The sequence below is a fragment of the Aptenodytes forsteri genome, unplaced genomic scaffold, assembly GCF_000699145.1.
Source record: "Aptenodytes forsteri isolate BGI_AS27 unplaced genomic scaffold, ASM69914v1 Scaffold96, whole genome shotgun sequence".
Lineage (NCBI taxonomy): Eukaryota > Metazoa > Chordata > Aves > Sphenisciformes > Spheniscidae > Aptenodytes > Aptenodytes forsteri.
In genome coordinates this window covers 5,961,037-5,977,120 of record NW_008795029.1, presented here as the reverse complement: position 1 = coordinate 5,977,120, position 16,084 = coordinate 5,961,037, and the positions used below count along the sequence as shown (strand labels likewise).

General features: G+C 35.7%; 1 protein-coding gene across 1 annotated transcript in view; it reads left to right on the top strand.

Annotated features, from left to right (window-relative positions):
- The window catches only part of MRPS9 (mitochondrial ribosomal protein S9), a 35,959-nt gene extending 20,231 nt beyond the window's left edge, over positions 1 to 15,728 (top strand). The window contains exons 6-11 of the mRNA XM_009276115.2: positions 5,239 to 5,321; positions 8,048 to 8,123; positions 10,850 to 11,018; positions 12,967 to 13,075; positions 13,952 to 14,121; positions 15,527 to 15,728. Of these exons, the coding sequence (XP_009274390.1) occupies positions 5,239 to 5,321; positions 8,048 to 8,123; positions 10,850 to 11,018; positions 12,967 to 13,075; positions 13,952 to 14,121; positions 15,527 to 15,618 (699 nt within the window). The 3' untranslated portion in view covers positions 15,619 to 15,728. The remainder of the gene's footprint in view (positions 1 to 5,238; positions 5,322 to 8,047; positions 8,124 to 10,849; positions 11,019 to 12,966; positions 13,076 to 13,951; positions 14,122 to 15,526) is intronic.
- The last annotated feature ends 356 nt before the right edge of the window (positions 15,729 to 16,084 follow it).

The window sequence follows — 16,084 nt, the reverse complement described above, 5'->3', positions numbered from 1 at the left end:
AGTGTGTCTTTGCTGAGTAATGGAGCTGCAGCATAGGCTTTCCACAGAGGTTTTCTCCTGCACAGCCGGAGGCAGCCCGAGGACCCCTGCTGTTCATTTAAATAGGTATGTCAAATCTGCCTCGAAACGCCGCTGGTTTGATCTGTGGTAATATTTGTGAAGGTTCCATATGGACTTGAGCCCCCTGCAGTGCTAAGAAATAATGTACAACGCTTCATGGTGCAGACGCAAATTTTCTCTGAAAAGGGATGCAATGCTGCGTTTTAGCTGTCGGAGAGGATGATGGAGCTGACGCGCTAGGCCTGTCAACTTGTTACACGGATGGGTTGCACACAGCGAGGCTGTGGAAAATCTGTGCCTTTTAACTTTTCTACTTAATCACGGTTGTAGCATTGCCTTTAGACTGTATGCTACATTAATTCTCTTCCTGCCTTCTGCCTTTCATCCCAAGTTTCACGGAAAAAAGTAAAGCATGCAGGTCTTGTAGAGGAGCCTATCAAACAGCTGTCATCTGACAAGCCATTTGCATTTGTTTTGGCTGAAACAGAGCAACCCAAGGGCAAGATGTTTTGTTGCATTCCATCATAATGAAGAAATTACAAATTTTACAAGGAGCACAAGTTTATTTTTAGCTCTTCCTAGCAGTTAGAAAGAGTATGCAAGCTTGCCTTGGAAATCCTAAAAGAATAGTGCGCATCTTGTTTCTAACAGTGTGGCAACCACCTTCCAACAAATCTGTTTGACAAATGCATTTTTCATTAGTATAGGATACTTGAGTGTTTGACTCTTTCTGAATATTTTCATTAAATAGGCTCCTATAAACCTAAATCCGTTAAGTGAGGTTTAATCAGGTTTTTTTTAGTCAGCCAAGTGAAACCCGAAATCTGCATGAAATTCCCAACATTGTTTTAACCTCTTATTAGACTAATGTGTATTTAAGAAAATGTATTTTTAAGTCTCAAAGCTAATTAATTTGGCTGGGAAAAAAAAGGGTTGTATGTTAATATAGTCTAGTGTAAGTAATCAATCCCATTTGAGGATGTCCTTTAAATTGCTACATTAAGTCTAATAAATCGGATAAACATAATATTTAGCTTAAAACTGTGTGCCGTTAATTACTACATAGACTCATATGGAACTTGAATTTTATTATTTGCTGGTAATATAACTGGTCACAGCATTATTTGTTCAGTTAATGCTAATAAATAATATTATCCACTTAATAAAAATAAACTGTGTATATTCACATGTATTGTAACTGCCAATATATATGTTGTTATGTCTTGAATATTCAATGAACTTTCATAAAGGATATTTGCTTTATACTCCATTGTTGTCTTTGTTCTGCCTGTTGAATAAAGTTTAGCTGTAGGGAAAAGGACAATTTATTTTTCTTCTGATACACAAAAGAATGTTTATTGCATGAAACACCACTTCACAAATGTTTGATAGTATATTTGATCATCATTTAACTTAAAAGTTTTCCAGAGTAATATTTTTTGTAATGTGCAGAACAAGATGAAATGGTCTCTTCATACCGTTCTGTCTAGCAAAATAGTAATTTTATGTAATTGTGCTTCTTGTACTTTTTTAGAAATATCAGAGGTTGTAGATCAGAGGTAAATGCTCTAACAATAGAGCATTTTAGCTCTTAAAAAAAAACCAACCAAAACCTAAAAAACCCCAAAGTATATGCTGAAGTCAAAACCACGTAAGAAGCAAAGAAAAATGCAAACTGTGATGTAAAATGTGGGCTCTGCAGCATATTTTAACCAAAATGTTAAAATTTTTTCCCCATTAAATCTCTCCTTTTAGGGTTCCATTTGCTAATTTCTTCCCTAATTTTTTTATGCAGGGTAAAATAAGAATATTATTTTTTTTATTTTTAAAGAGAGCATCCTTGTAGAGATCTGAAATTTGATCTCTCTATTAGAAACGGAAGCGTTTCAGTATGTAGCCAATCTTGTAGAATCAGCTATTTTGATTGTGTAATAGCTGAGTTTACAAGACACACAGATGTGTACGTTCATGAATTGGACTATTGAATCCTGAAGTGATTAGTAAAATCTTCACCTGCCAGCTTTGAAAAAGCAAGTGTGTCTTCAGAAGCTTTCCTTAGCTGTTGGGGAGTGAAGATTTGTCAGATAAATTATTGGGCATTACATGCGATTCCTGATTTTGCAAAGGCTCATCCACATACTTTACTTCACATGTGAGCGGTTCTTTTAGTCTGTTGACTTCATCTCTATACAGAGATTAAATACATGCATTAAATTTTTTTTAATACTTCAGACCAAATTTTTATTTCATAAGAGATCCAAGTCCACTTTCTTTGCCAGAAATATGCAGGAAATTATATTTAGCATTTCTCTTACACTTGGAAGTATTTCAAAATACTACTTTTTAATGTCGTTCGACTTCATCTCCTGTGTAAAGGGTTCTTTGTATGAATGGGCATGATTAGTGTAATTTAACCAGAACAGTTTAAAGAGATCATTTTAATTCTTAGAAGTGCACGTTCTTGGAACTTAAACAGGCTGTGGAGTGTTGGTGTTCTTTGGGCATACCTAGGGAGGGTCTTCAAGAAAATCTTACTGTTCCAGCTGTTGTAAAGCTTTCTTTGTCATTGTAACAATGCATTTCTGCGGCTAAAAACTAGTGGGTGGCAACCCATATCTCATTTTATTTGCTGTGTTTATCAGTAGTTTCTGAATACGATGACAAAAACCTTAAGTCTTCCTTTAACTTGTGTCGTGTTACCTGAAAACACTTCAGTTGCTCTTTAGAGGACAGACTGACTATAGTCAGAATTGCTTAAGGTAACTACTGTGATTCCCCTGCCCTTTTCTAAAGAACTATGATATAGTTGTGTTTTTGTTGAGCTCCTGGTTTGTGTATTTTTTGCTGACCATTCCAATACATAAATGTATATGCCAGAGTGTAGTGAAGATGATGGCGATTTGTGAGGAGGCAGACTGGAGACTGCTTTTGCCAGGTAGGAAGGTGACACTCTATGCCTCGTGAAGGCAAGAGGGTAAGCCAAGAGGCTAGCACTAAAGTGAAAAACCTCCGTATACATTTATAAGACCTAGTAACCCGGCACCTCTTCTGATCATCTAACACCAAAATATCTTCTTTGTGCCTGGTTTGACTTCTTCCAAATGCAGAAAGTCATGGAGCTCGTGGGGATCTCTAAGCCTGTTCCAACTGAGCTCTCCCCAGATAGCTGAGGGGCAGCCACAGCCCTCCTCCCCCTTCTCTTCTCTTCCTCTACAGTCCAGAGTAGAAGCTTCCATACTGATTCTTTTTCATGTCTGACTACAGAGGCCTAAAAATTGCTTGGTGTCAGGCACACCTAGTGCCCTCTAACCCAAACCATGTCTGTGCTTTTAATGTATAGTCAATAATTTTTGCAGCCTAATAGTCAGCTCTGAATGGAGCTGTTAAGATTATTAGTGATCTGACATGAATCTTGCCAAAGTAGTGCTACCATATCTTGTTATCTTAGAGATCTATAGATATATCTGTGAGGTTTGGAAATATTTGAAAATATGATTTGTTGTGCTCTTTTATAAGATGTTTCCTGTGTTTGAAGATAAATAGACTTTTTCAAGTTTAAAAAATTTCCTAATTCCTATCTAATACAGATACCTCTATCAAAAATAAAGGATTTCTGAAAGGCATACTACTATTATAATATATGAGTTCTTATGCTGTCTCAAAGAAAAGTGGACAATTTTGTACTTCAGGTTTTTATACTGTGGAGTTATTCCAAAAATACTTTTGTTCTACTGTGCTGTTAAAAATGTCACCAATGACCCGCATCAAAGGCTTTAGTGAATTGTCCCTATTTAAATGCTTTGAGTGCAGCTCAGATAACAATCTGTTCTTAGTTCGTACACTTTAAGTACAAATGTTTTTAGTATATGTGCGGGTGTATTTTTGTATTAGTGGATAAATCAGCTTGAACAGTAGGTGTTTAAGCAAGGGGGTTTTGTTTTGCTTTTTTTAAATGTAAACTTGCAGAAATTTCATTGCATCCTGTTGCAAATCCCAGTATTATGGTAAGAACTAGTATTTCACTGGTTAATTTCTGACAATACAGAGCTGTCTCACGTTTCTTCTTTTACTGTTTTTTTTTGTAAATATTACAAAGAAAAAAACCCAACCATTGTTCCTTGTCCCCACTAATTCTTACACTGTAGTTTCTCTCTAGTATGTGCTAAAACTCATTATATAAATAAGGTATATGAAGGTGATTATAAGCTTTATATTTTCACTTGTTAATGGAAGTAAATTATTTGGCATGTAAGTACTTTGTTGCAGTCCAACAATCCTGTTTTGTTTCAATATAATTTATAATTATTTCTCCAGATACTCCTATTTAACTTGTGATTTGAATCACTGTTGTAATTCAGAGTATTAGATGTTACATTTTAGAACCAAATAGTCTCCAAAAGTTTCTCAACCGAAAAAAACCCCTGCCAATACTTTATTAAAAGAGAGTTTCTTCTGTAATATTTTCAGTGTGACTTTTTGGAATATTTTTTCCTTTCGTTTTTCTAGGTGGTAAAATCTCACTGTCACAGCATTGTTTGAAAATAATAGCATAGCTAAGAATTTTGAGAAAACTGTTTAAAAAAATACTGAAAATTCAGTGTAAATATTTCTGTAATGTCTGAAAGAACAGAAATTCTGATTATGGTAAACGTACAACTTTGTGTGTCTCTATAGACGTGCCTGGGTAAGAGGGAGTTCTGACCGATACAGACTACCAATAAAGCTGACACTCTAAATGTACAAAAATCTAATGAAATTAAATTATTTACAATCTTAAACCTTGTCAGTATTTTGAGGAAGTCAAACTAAAATGTGGATGCACTGATGAAATTATTGTGCAGTATGTTTTGAAGTTACATCCATTATACAAATGTAGTTGCCTTTCTGTATATGGTTGAGATTTTTTTTTTCAAGCATATGCAAGAAGGCAACAAACACTGTTGAGGAAAAATAGCAGAATTCAAAATTAATTACTTTGAACTGCATATGAAAATATTATATATACTGTCTAAATCTGTTTGTTGGTTTAGATTTAACTTGCTATATATTTTTTTAATTGTCAGAGCTCTGCTTGTTTTCTGACCTCTGCATTTTAAGTGTTTGGAGAGTAAAACAGTAAAACCACGTAACTGTGTTTTAAATAACAAAATTTAAATACTTTTTCCATATACATTTTAGGAAACATATGAAAAATTGCTGAATGTTCAGAAATATCAAGACCAACTGACAGCTCAAGACCACCTTCCTCAGAAGGAAAAAAGGTAAGCTTCCAGTTAGAATGAATATTGATACTAGTTTTCTTAAAATGCTTCAATATGTTTTTTTGGCACTTCTTGTAGTTCCCCACCCTACCTGCCTCTTATTCCACATACACCTTTTCAGATTTTTTCCCTATTCCTTGTCTAATATTTGTATGGTAGTTTCAGGTTGAAAAGCCTTACCTGTAGCATGCGCTTGTGGAGCGCTTACTTCTCACTGCTAAAGTAGGGAAACCCCACCTATTTCTCTTGCTCTTCAATCTCTTCCTGCTCTTTTCAATATTCCCTCCTATATAAAAGTTCTGAAGTGTGATTTGAAAATAAGTAGAGAATATCCAGGATTCTATGTTTCTGTATATGACGTTTTCTAATTACTTCTTTATTAAAGGTTTTTAAAAAAGGGGGTAAACTCTTTATAAGAAAACAAGGCTTTTAAAAATACCAAATAAGTTGTTTATCTGTTGGAAAAATCCTAAGGCCTAAAGCTGAGCTCTTTAATAGTCTTTCGTTAATTACAGTTTTTGAATATTGTTACTTACCAATGTTTAACTTGAAGAGTATCAAAATACTTAATTTCACTATTTTTCTTCTAATGGCTTTGGACAGCTAAATCATCAACAACTATAGTAATTTTAGAAAAGTTTATTTGGTTGGATTTGTTTAAATATCACCATTATTAGTAATTGTATTTAGTTTCTCTTCTTTTTCCTCTTTAACTTCTCTGGTATGCCCAGCAAGCTCTGCAGCTGGTTAGCCACTGGACAGAAAAGATACAGAAGAAGCTATGGGAGATGCTACAGTTGTTCGTTTCTTAGTGCATACAGTCAGGATTGTCTTTGAAATGGGTATATGCTTTAAGAACTGTTTAATTCTCTTAGGCTCTATTCTTGATATTCTATTTTGAGATTTTTTTGCAAGGGTTTTATGATATATTAGAATATTAAATTAAGCAAGTCTTTAAAAGAAATGGATGCAGCTAGGAAGTTTTGATTTTGGCATTTACTGCTTTTCTGTATAGTTACTTTTTCACTGTCCAAGTTGTTTTTATCTTTGTTCTTGCTGTGTGTTTTCTAGCCAGATTTATGTGCTGTTCCAGTTGCACATCATGTTGGTTTGTCATTTCTTAATTTCAGCCATTTGTTATTTATGTTAGGAAGAGAAGGGATTAATTTGCTGAGATTATTTCAATTTCTTAAATAACAGAAGTTCATGTTTCTTCATGATATAAATAGTGTCCTATGACCCACAGAATGTTTTATCATAGATTCATGTTAGCTTCTGAGCAGACAAGGGAACAAATGAATTTAGTTTCTTGGTGTACGCTGCTGAAAAATAACCTGACTCCTTACAGAGCTCAGCCAGTGGATTTACTGATGTGAAAAATGACCTAAAGCTAGTCAGAGTTGAAAGGTTTTTTCCCTGTTAGGTTTGTAAAAGCTCAGAGAATTGAAAGGATTTTTGAGACTTATTTTCCACACTGGATATGGTGCTTCCTCTGAGATTAGCCTGGATAATTTATCTCCGAAGTGTAGGTAGAAGGTGGGTGGGAAGGGCTGGGTTTTGGTGTTGTGTTTTTTTTTTTTTTTTTTTCCCCAGAAAATAATCTATTGTGGACGCATTCTGTAATATTAACTGTAGGGTTAGGACCTGATCTTGAACTACTTGAAGTTTATAGCTTTTCACATGTAAAAGATTTCATTGATTTCACTGGGAGTAGCAATATGTAAATGTAGGTATATACTTGAGTCTGTCAGGATTGGAAACTTCTTAAAATTACTGTTAAAACCAGCATTGTTTCTAAATAAACGTTTCTCATGCCCTGACTCAGAAAAGCATTAACATACATACTTAAGAAGAAGTACTACTTAAAATCACCTTCAGAAGGAGTGCTTTTCTGAATCACAGCTCCCTTAATGCTGCTGAAAGCATTCATTAAGATTGTTTCTGAAAAACCTGAAGAGGTAAGAAACTAGTTACAGCTTTGCCTTAAAGTTACCTGATAATGTTGGCTTGTATATTTATGGTGGCATTCTGTTTAGTTGGTCACTTCGTATCATGCATATTTCACAAAGATTTATTTCAAGCATTGGTTTTTCTTTGTGTTAGCATCTCCGTATGAGGCTGTTTTCTTAGAAATTTCTGCTTTTACTATCATCAGTGCAGTTTCTGTGCTGAGCAGGTCAAGATTACGCAGTAGATAGAATACAGCGTGTCATTGCTGCATGAGTACTTTGACTATGCTTGCTGCTAGTGGAGTTTTTTGTATTGATCAGAAAAGTAAAGACCAGAGGCAAAATTCTGTTACTTTAGAATTTGATTTTAACGTTCTGCCTTTGATTTTTGTTCTTTGCTGCTTGTAAACCAAATTTTTCTTAGCAGCAGGCTTTTAAAACTAAGTCCTAAGTTGTGGGGAAGATGGCTTACTATTATGATATTACTCTAGTTCAATCTCGGACTTCAATAATATGAATAATGCATAACTGATACTCATAGTTTTCATGTGGTTAATTCAAAACGTGAAGTCACCATCCCTTTCAAAAGACAGATCTTTTAAAATCAGTGTAGGCCTTCTCATGTTTACTATAGGAATGTGATCTGTATTCATTTGTAATGGAAATTATAATGAAAATGTATTTCTGAACGAAGACTGACTGTATGTGTGGTCCTTTGTGATGTAACTCTAATTGCATGGTTAATTAAAGGGAGAATATATGTGATATTTTAAACAGAAACCTGGCTGGCAGCAGATGGCTGACTAAGATTGAATTGGAAGAAATGTTGTTAGAAAAACTGTCAGATGATGAAGTAAGTAATTAATCTTTCTAATCTTAAGGAGGCTTGTGTCTTAAAAATACGGACTCTGGGTGCATTTTTGGATACTGAAAAGGTACTATGTAGAAGCAGGTGTTCTTGAAAAGAATTTTGTTCCTTCTCATAAAGTCTATACGTGCTCACAGCACTGTCACATTCATGTTGTCTTGAAAAGTGACCTGTGTCGCGGTTTTTTTATCTAGCACAGTACAGAACTATTAAGGGTTTTCCATTGTTACTAACGTAGTTTAGTTTTTCTCCTGGTAACACTGTGTGGCCTAGAGTGCTTGTTCCTTGTCATCTAATGATGTAGTCAGCAATGGAGTGTAGTAACACTTTATAATAGAAATAAACAGTCATTTTTTCTAGTTACAGATGAAAAATGGACAGGGCTAGAAACTCTGCTTGCTGTAGAAAAGGGGTAAATGTTCAAGATGGGGAACATGACGGATTTGTGTAATAGTAAACCTGCACAGAGTTTCTGATTATTTAATCTTAAGAAGGACATGATAATGATAGAGAAATCGCAGAGAAGGCTGATCAGAAATAAGGAGTCCTTTTTCTTAGTGATTGGCTACAGAATCAAATATCAGAAACAAGATACAAAGCTACATAGATCTGTGGTCTGATACAGATATCTCTTATTATGTTCTCCTTGATAGGAATATGGTGGGAGAGAGGAGGATTTTGCAGTTTCCCCAGTATCTGCAAACTGTATTACTGTCTGGATTTTGAGTCCTTCTTTACATGTATCTCTGGGAATAAGATAATTCATGCTGATAGTCGTACACTTTTTTCTCACTCAGAGCTTTTTCCTACAGTCCCCTAAATAGCATTAGATTTTGTAACAGCAGGTTCAGTCTATGTGGCCAGCTTCAGTTTTCTTTTGGAAGTTTAAGCTTAAATGTGATAGTACCAGAGAATATAACACTATTTGTCTGAGCAGCCCAAATATTTTCTCACCTAGAAACAGTGTTCTTCAATTTCTTCTGTCCTGTGGACAGCATCATTGCAAAAATAGCATAGCAGCAGCAAACGTGCCCTTTGCTCACTTGTCATCCAGAACAGTAAGATGTGATGGCTTCCTTGTCTGTGGGTGATGTGAAAAGGTCTCAGGCAGATTGTGGTCTGTAAGCATAAGTTAGAAATCACTGTTGTAAATTCTCCATCCTGGTATATGCAGTAGACTTCCTCTATCTTGCTTGCAGTAGAAGCAGTTATGACTTCAGTGTTTTCAGTAGCTCTTCCATTTGGAATGGCTGTTTTTCCTCTCAGAGTGCCAGAAACTGGTTTAGTTGTACAACCAAACAGTTTGGTGTTCTTCACTGCTTGGTTTTTGTACACTCTACATCTGTAAAAGTAGACTGCAGTAAACTAAAAAAAAAACCAAAACAACCCCCCCCAAAAAAAACAAACCCCAAAACCTTTTGCATACTGGCCTCTTGCATGTAAAGCCACAAAGCCTCAGCCTATAGGAACAAACATTGTTTAAATGTATTTGAAATGTCTCTGTATGAGCTACCAGTCTTACCTGCTCAAATTCTTATATTTTGCCATTGCAACAAAATTTTCTGTGGTGTGTGCGTTATTAAACAAAATCATAGTTACTGATTTTTTTTTTCCCTTTGCACTCTGCAAGTGAAAACTGTTGGAAGCTTTCTTCATCTATAACCTCTATAATTTTTAAATTTTTGTATTTTTATATATCTGCTCTTCAAAGGCTTTACCACACATCTGTGTCATATCGTTAGACAGAATTAGCTTTCTAAGTGATGTCAGAGTTCCAGGGGCTATTGCTAGGTTACAAGAAAAGTATTAATTTTGTGCAGAAGACTCTGGTAACAGAGAGAAGAAAAAATACTTCTAATAACAGCTTGTAAGGAAAGAAAACTTCAAAAATAAGGTTATATCATCTATATGAAAAACCCATTTTAGATGATAGCATACCTTTATATCCAGCGACCAGCTGTCTAGTGCTCCTGCCAGTAACACTTCATAACAGGACATCCCAGCTTTTAGCACAAATGGGTTAACAGAGCGGTGTTTACTCTTTAATCACATGTTGAAGAACTTTGGAGGGGGGTGTAAGGGGGAAGGAGAACCACACAGTAGCAAAGGATAATTTATTTCAAGAGGTTGCCCTTTAAGTCAAGTATCTCTTGAATTTTTAAATAGCTTGATTGTTCGGTTTTAAAGGAAATCATAAACATTAAAGTAACTCAGCTTGAACAGCCAAAGATAGGTAGATAGGTATTTCCTGTATATATTATGAAATATAATCATTTAAGAGGTTCAGTTTAGTGAAATAAAATTATTTCCAAGTCAATGAACGTGCTGACTTACTGAAAATGAGGTGAAAATTGTTTCCTTTTGCCATTTTAATAAAACAATAGTAAAAGAATGAAGACCCCCCCCTCAATGTTTTCTTTTTAAAAGTGAGATGAACTTCATTCTAATACAGTAATCCTGTATTACAAAGGGGTTGGTTATGCTTTGAATTAAAGTTTCATTGTTGCCTGAAGAAAGAACTAGGTATCTTTAGTCACACAGAAAATGATGCATCTGCATGCTGTTCTTAAATCAGCATGTAGGTGCAAAAGTGTCATCTTGTCAGAAATCATCAATAAAAGTGAAGTAGGAAAGATCAATTATATAAAAATAGAAAGTTTTAACAAATGCAATTACACTTGCATCTTTTAATGAAGTCTTGTTGTCTACAGTATTCAAGATTTATTCAACTCTTACAAAAATTGATGATGTTGCCATGTGGTGACATTGAGGAGAAGTATATACAAAAGTTTTCCAAAGAAGTTCCTGTGCAGTTACAAAAGGTAGTTATTGAGCCCTTGAAGTATGATGAGCGAGGAGTGGCCTTCAGCACCGGTGAAGGTAATAATTTCAAGTTGGTTGGTAACAATGCAGAATTCTTTCCTCTTCACACTACTTTCTTTATAGTATGTACAACACTGCTGAATGTGTCACTACTTCATTTTATATGCTTATTGCATGTATAATTGTTAATCGTGTTATGGCATACTAAGTTATGACATGGTCTGGTTACAAAGTGGAAGTTTCTGGCACGGACTCTATCAACTGTTTGTTTTTATCTGTATTTCTATACAGTAGTACCTCTGTAGAGAGGACCCTGTTCTGCTACATGTTGTAGGATACAAAAGGACTTTCATTGCTGGCAAGAGTTAGAATCGTAGAATAGTTTGGGTTGGAAGGGACCTCCTAAAGGTCATCTAGTCCGATCCCCCTGCTGTGGGCAGGGACATCTTCAACTAGATCAGGTTGCTCAGAGCCCCGTCCAACCTGACCTTGAATGTTTCCAGGGATGGGGCATCCACCACCTCTCTGGGCAACCTGTGCCAGTGCTTCACCACCCTCAGCGTAAAAAATTTCTTCCTTATATCTAGTCTGAAGCTACCCTCCTTTAGTTTAAAACCATTACCCCTTGTCCTGTTGCTACAGGCCCTGCTAAAAAGTTTGCAGCCCGCTAAAAAGTTGACTGTTGAACATAAAGGGTGAGGGACTGGGGGAGCACAAACACATATGGAGAATTCCATACATGTCACGGTGTTGTTGCTTAGTATAAAAGTGGCATGCTTAGACCACTAAGTAACCTTTATCATGACTTCTGTAGGCAGTCCAGCAAAGGAGAATTTTGAAGATGCAAAGAGTAAATAGCAAGGCATTTTGATATTTGCAAACAGCCTAGGAAAATGCAAAGAGGGAATTCCTAAATTTTTTAAACAAGTGGACAAACCACAGCTGGCATTATGGAACAGAGACGGGAATCAGTCATTGGTACTGAGACAGAGGGGATGTTAGAGATAACCCATGAAAATCTCTGTGTTCTAAACACGGGCTGTTTACATTTTCAGTGGAGGGACACATAGTGGAAGGAATGGTATGATATGTGATGTGAGTAATTGCCTAGAAAAAAATAATGTAGCAACAACGTGGATAGGAAAATCTGACTTTCAGGACAAAGCATATGCACACGCACACACTTTATATCTGCTGTACATTTAAGAGGAATCTTAGAGATGATGTGTGTTCTTCAGCAGCAAGCAACAGATGATAATAAGAACAAGGGTCGCAGAGAATTTGAGGGGCAAAACGGCTAGAGAGCTCTGTTCTAGCTGGGTTGGCTTCAAGATGACGCGACAACAAGGAGATGTGAGAGTGCCAAACTGGGATTTAATCCACACTTGTTTTCAGTAGTGTCTTCAGAACAGTAGTTATTTGAAGTTTGATAAACATGCAACCCATGTTATTTAAGAAAAGCCATCAGATTTTGTAAGTTCAAAACCAGTCTTGTTTGTGCCCCATCACCCCCCTAAATTAAGAAAAAATGTCTAACTTGTTTCATAATTCCTTTATCAGAATGATTGCTTCCTTTGTGCTACAGGAGATTGGTCTTAGGCTTTATCACAGAGAGTTTGTCACGGTTTAACTTGAAGCTAACGCACTTAGAGAGAACTAACTTGAAGTAGTAATTTCTGAGGAAACTATGCTAAATGATGCATAGGCATTGCTTATACCAGTATAATTAAAGTGTTAACCTTTTCCATGTGAATATTCTTAAACTTCTGTACCTTTGTATGATTTTATAAAGTATTTTAATATTACTAGAAATTGTACTTAGGGTGAACGTAGGTGTTCAACAAACTTTATTTTCATATGCTGTGACATCATGTGCTGGTTTTGTCTGGGATAGAGTTAATTTTCTTCATAGTAGCTAGTATGGGGCTATGTTTTGGATTCTTGGGCACTTGAAGTTGTGTAGAATATTGAAGGCTCATAACAGATTGGTTTAAATTCCTTTAAGGTACAAGAAAAACTGCAAGAGCTACAGCAGTAGTTTATGACAATGGGACTGGAAAAATTACAGTGAATGGAATAGATGTTTTGCATTACTTCCCAGTGCTGCAGGACAGGTGAGAGCACTATGAAATGCTGTATTCTTACTGTACTTAAATTATTCCACTGAAAGTCATGCCGTGCAATTATATTTTGGTGCTGTGTTCCGCAGAGTTGATGCTATGTTCTTGTTTCTGTATAACTGTCTGCTTTATGAAAATTGGTCTTGCTTTCCCCCCTTGTTTTCAGGAGTCAGTAGTATAAGAACTGATAGGTAAGCCTTGCTCTCTTTCTTGTCTCTCCCTTTCTGAAGGGATGCAAAAACTAAGAGCACAGACTATTTGGATAGTTCAAATTTTGGTCCACTTAGAAAGGGCTTGCAGTTTATTTTAAAAATAAATAAACAGTGTCTGTAAGTGTTTCCTGAGAGATTTGCAAATTGTATGCATGTGTCATTACTCTGGCATACAGTAACATAGTGGAAGCAAACAAGGTGAGACACTTCATGTAAAGCTTCAGATTTTGGAGGATGTGCACAGTCTGATACAGAGAAGACTTCTCATAAGGCTGACATAGGAAGGTTTCTATCCCTTATGTGATTCTTATTTTATATTATGGTTTCTGAGCTCAGGAATAGAATGAGAGATTGCTCAGTTTGAATATCCAGAGCTGACGGATCTTGGCATCTATAGATAATCAGTGAAACAAAAGTAATTGTAAAACTCAACTTAAAATACTTACCATTGGCAGTTCGAATATGCTCCTAGCTGCTAATTTCCCATTTATTTAGTTGATATCAGTAGGAAATTAGAGAGGTGAATGCCCTTCTGGATCTCTGCCTGAAAGTTAACTGTGATTTTGTATATGCTATGATAAGAAATGTACATAGCATGTAACTATATAAATGTATGTATTTAATTTTTATTATGATGATTATTATTTTTTATTTTTAGAGAACAGTTGTTGTTCCCTTTCCAGTTTCTTGACAGAGTTGGAAAACATGATATGGTTTGCACAGTCTCTGGTGGAGGAAGATCTGCACAGGCTGGAGCAATACGTTTAGCGTCTGCAAAAGCCTTAAGGAGTTTCGTGACAGAAAAGGAGGTGGAATTCATGAGGCAAGGTAAGAATTGAAATTATTTCAACGTTTCTTAATGTGTTTCTGGTAATTAACGGAATTAATACAGGGATCATTAAGGATCAGATAGTGCAAATTTGAGTAAATAATCCCATTGAAACCTTGTATATTGTATGAAAGGGAGCTGCATTTATTTATAAATTTGTTTTCACTTGTTTCCTAGCATCCTTTGTGTACATTTTGAATGACTTCTTGAGCATTTTTCCATCTGTTCATGACCTCTCTTAGGTCTGTTAACCAGCTTATATTGCCTCAACACAGAATCACAAAACATGAATGTATATTCACTAACAAATAAATCTGGATCAGGCATTAGTGAGCTGTAAGGTACTAAGATTTGTTTTGTTTTGTTTTACTTGGTTAGTCACATCTTGTTCGTTTTTGAAAAAGTTTCATTCTCAAACTTAAACACTGGAAGGTTAGCTTTGAAGGGATAGTAATGAGCACAAACATACTACATGCAACTAGCCAGACTGAAGGAGCTTCTTTCCTCTCTTGCTTTGTATAGAGTTTACAAGTTACCTAGGTAAGATAGAGCTTATTTGGATAACTGCAGTATTTGATGCTTCTCAGTGATTAGATGCCATACTGTTTCAGCAAATACAGAATTACCAACAGTGAGCTTTTAACTATGTTCTTTCTGGACTAGTAGGGAGAATACCCGCGTGTATTACTGGCACAACAGCTGTGATTTTTTCACTCTATTGCCATCCGTGGCAGTAAAGCTGTCTTCATGCTAGTATCTTTGCAACAAGTTTCTTTGATTATAGTTTTTCAGTACTGACAAGTATGACTTGCTAGGAATACCCCTGTAAACTGACGTTGTAATGAGTTGGGTATCTTGTAATGAGATCAGCATAATTCTGAACATGTTTTGGACGTTGCCAAATATACTTTGGAAACACTAGGTGTACTTTAAAGCAGTGGTCTCCGAAGTGGGGTGTGTGCACCCTGGTGTTGTGCAAGATAATCCACTGGGGTGCAGGAAGAAAATCTTAGAATTTCAGTGGTGTATATAATTTATAAATGAACAAATACACATATATTGGGGGTGCATGCTCAAAAATATTTTACTGATAGGAGTGCACAATCAAAAAAAGTTTGGAGGCCACTGCTCTAAAGGCTTAAGCAATATAGGTACAAAACAATGTGGGATTTTTTTAGTGGTTCATAAAGTAAAACATGAAGAAAGTTCAGTTACTAAAGAAAAGTTAAAATTTTAGAGGATCTGATGAAATTCCTTTCAGTGTGTTTTATACTGAACCCACATCCTTCTAGACGTTACAATTCATATGCAAAGTTATTGGCTGCCTTGAACCCCCCACATGTAGTATATCTGTAATATTAACTAATAACAGTAAACAAATGGGTGCTTCTCTGTGTTTTGTAGCTGGACTACTAACAGTTGACCCACGTGTGAAGGAACGAAAAAAGCCTGGTCAAGAGGGAGCCAGACGGAAGTTCACCTGGAAAAAGCGTTAAGTCTGAGTATTTAAAGAACAACAGAATGCTACCAGAATTTCAAAACATACTGAATTATGATTTAAAACTATTGTATAAATATATTTAGTAATAAAGACTTTTTCCATTATAACTACTATGTTTTCTCTGTTTAAAAAGCAACAAACAACTTTCTTTAATTTTATTTAAAATTGTGGAAAATTGTGGTGTGATTTGCCAGAACGCTAATAGTAGCTTGAGTGCCAGCTTTGCATCTTAGCTCCACTGAAGTCAATAACGATTTATGAAACTGTTGGTGGATTATAACTTTTAAAAATCAGTCTGTTAAGTGACTTGACTGTCTAAATTCTGGAATTAGGTAGCTCCTACACAGGTATTTGGACAACTTTGACATGCCTCCCTATCTGCCTCACAGGTATTGGAGGATAAGTGACAATTTATCACCACCTAAACCGTGGTGGAGTCAAGAAACTAGCGAGAATGGTAC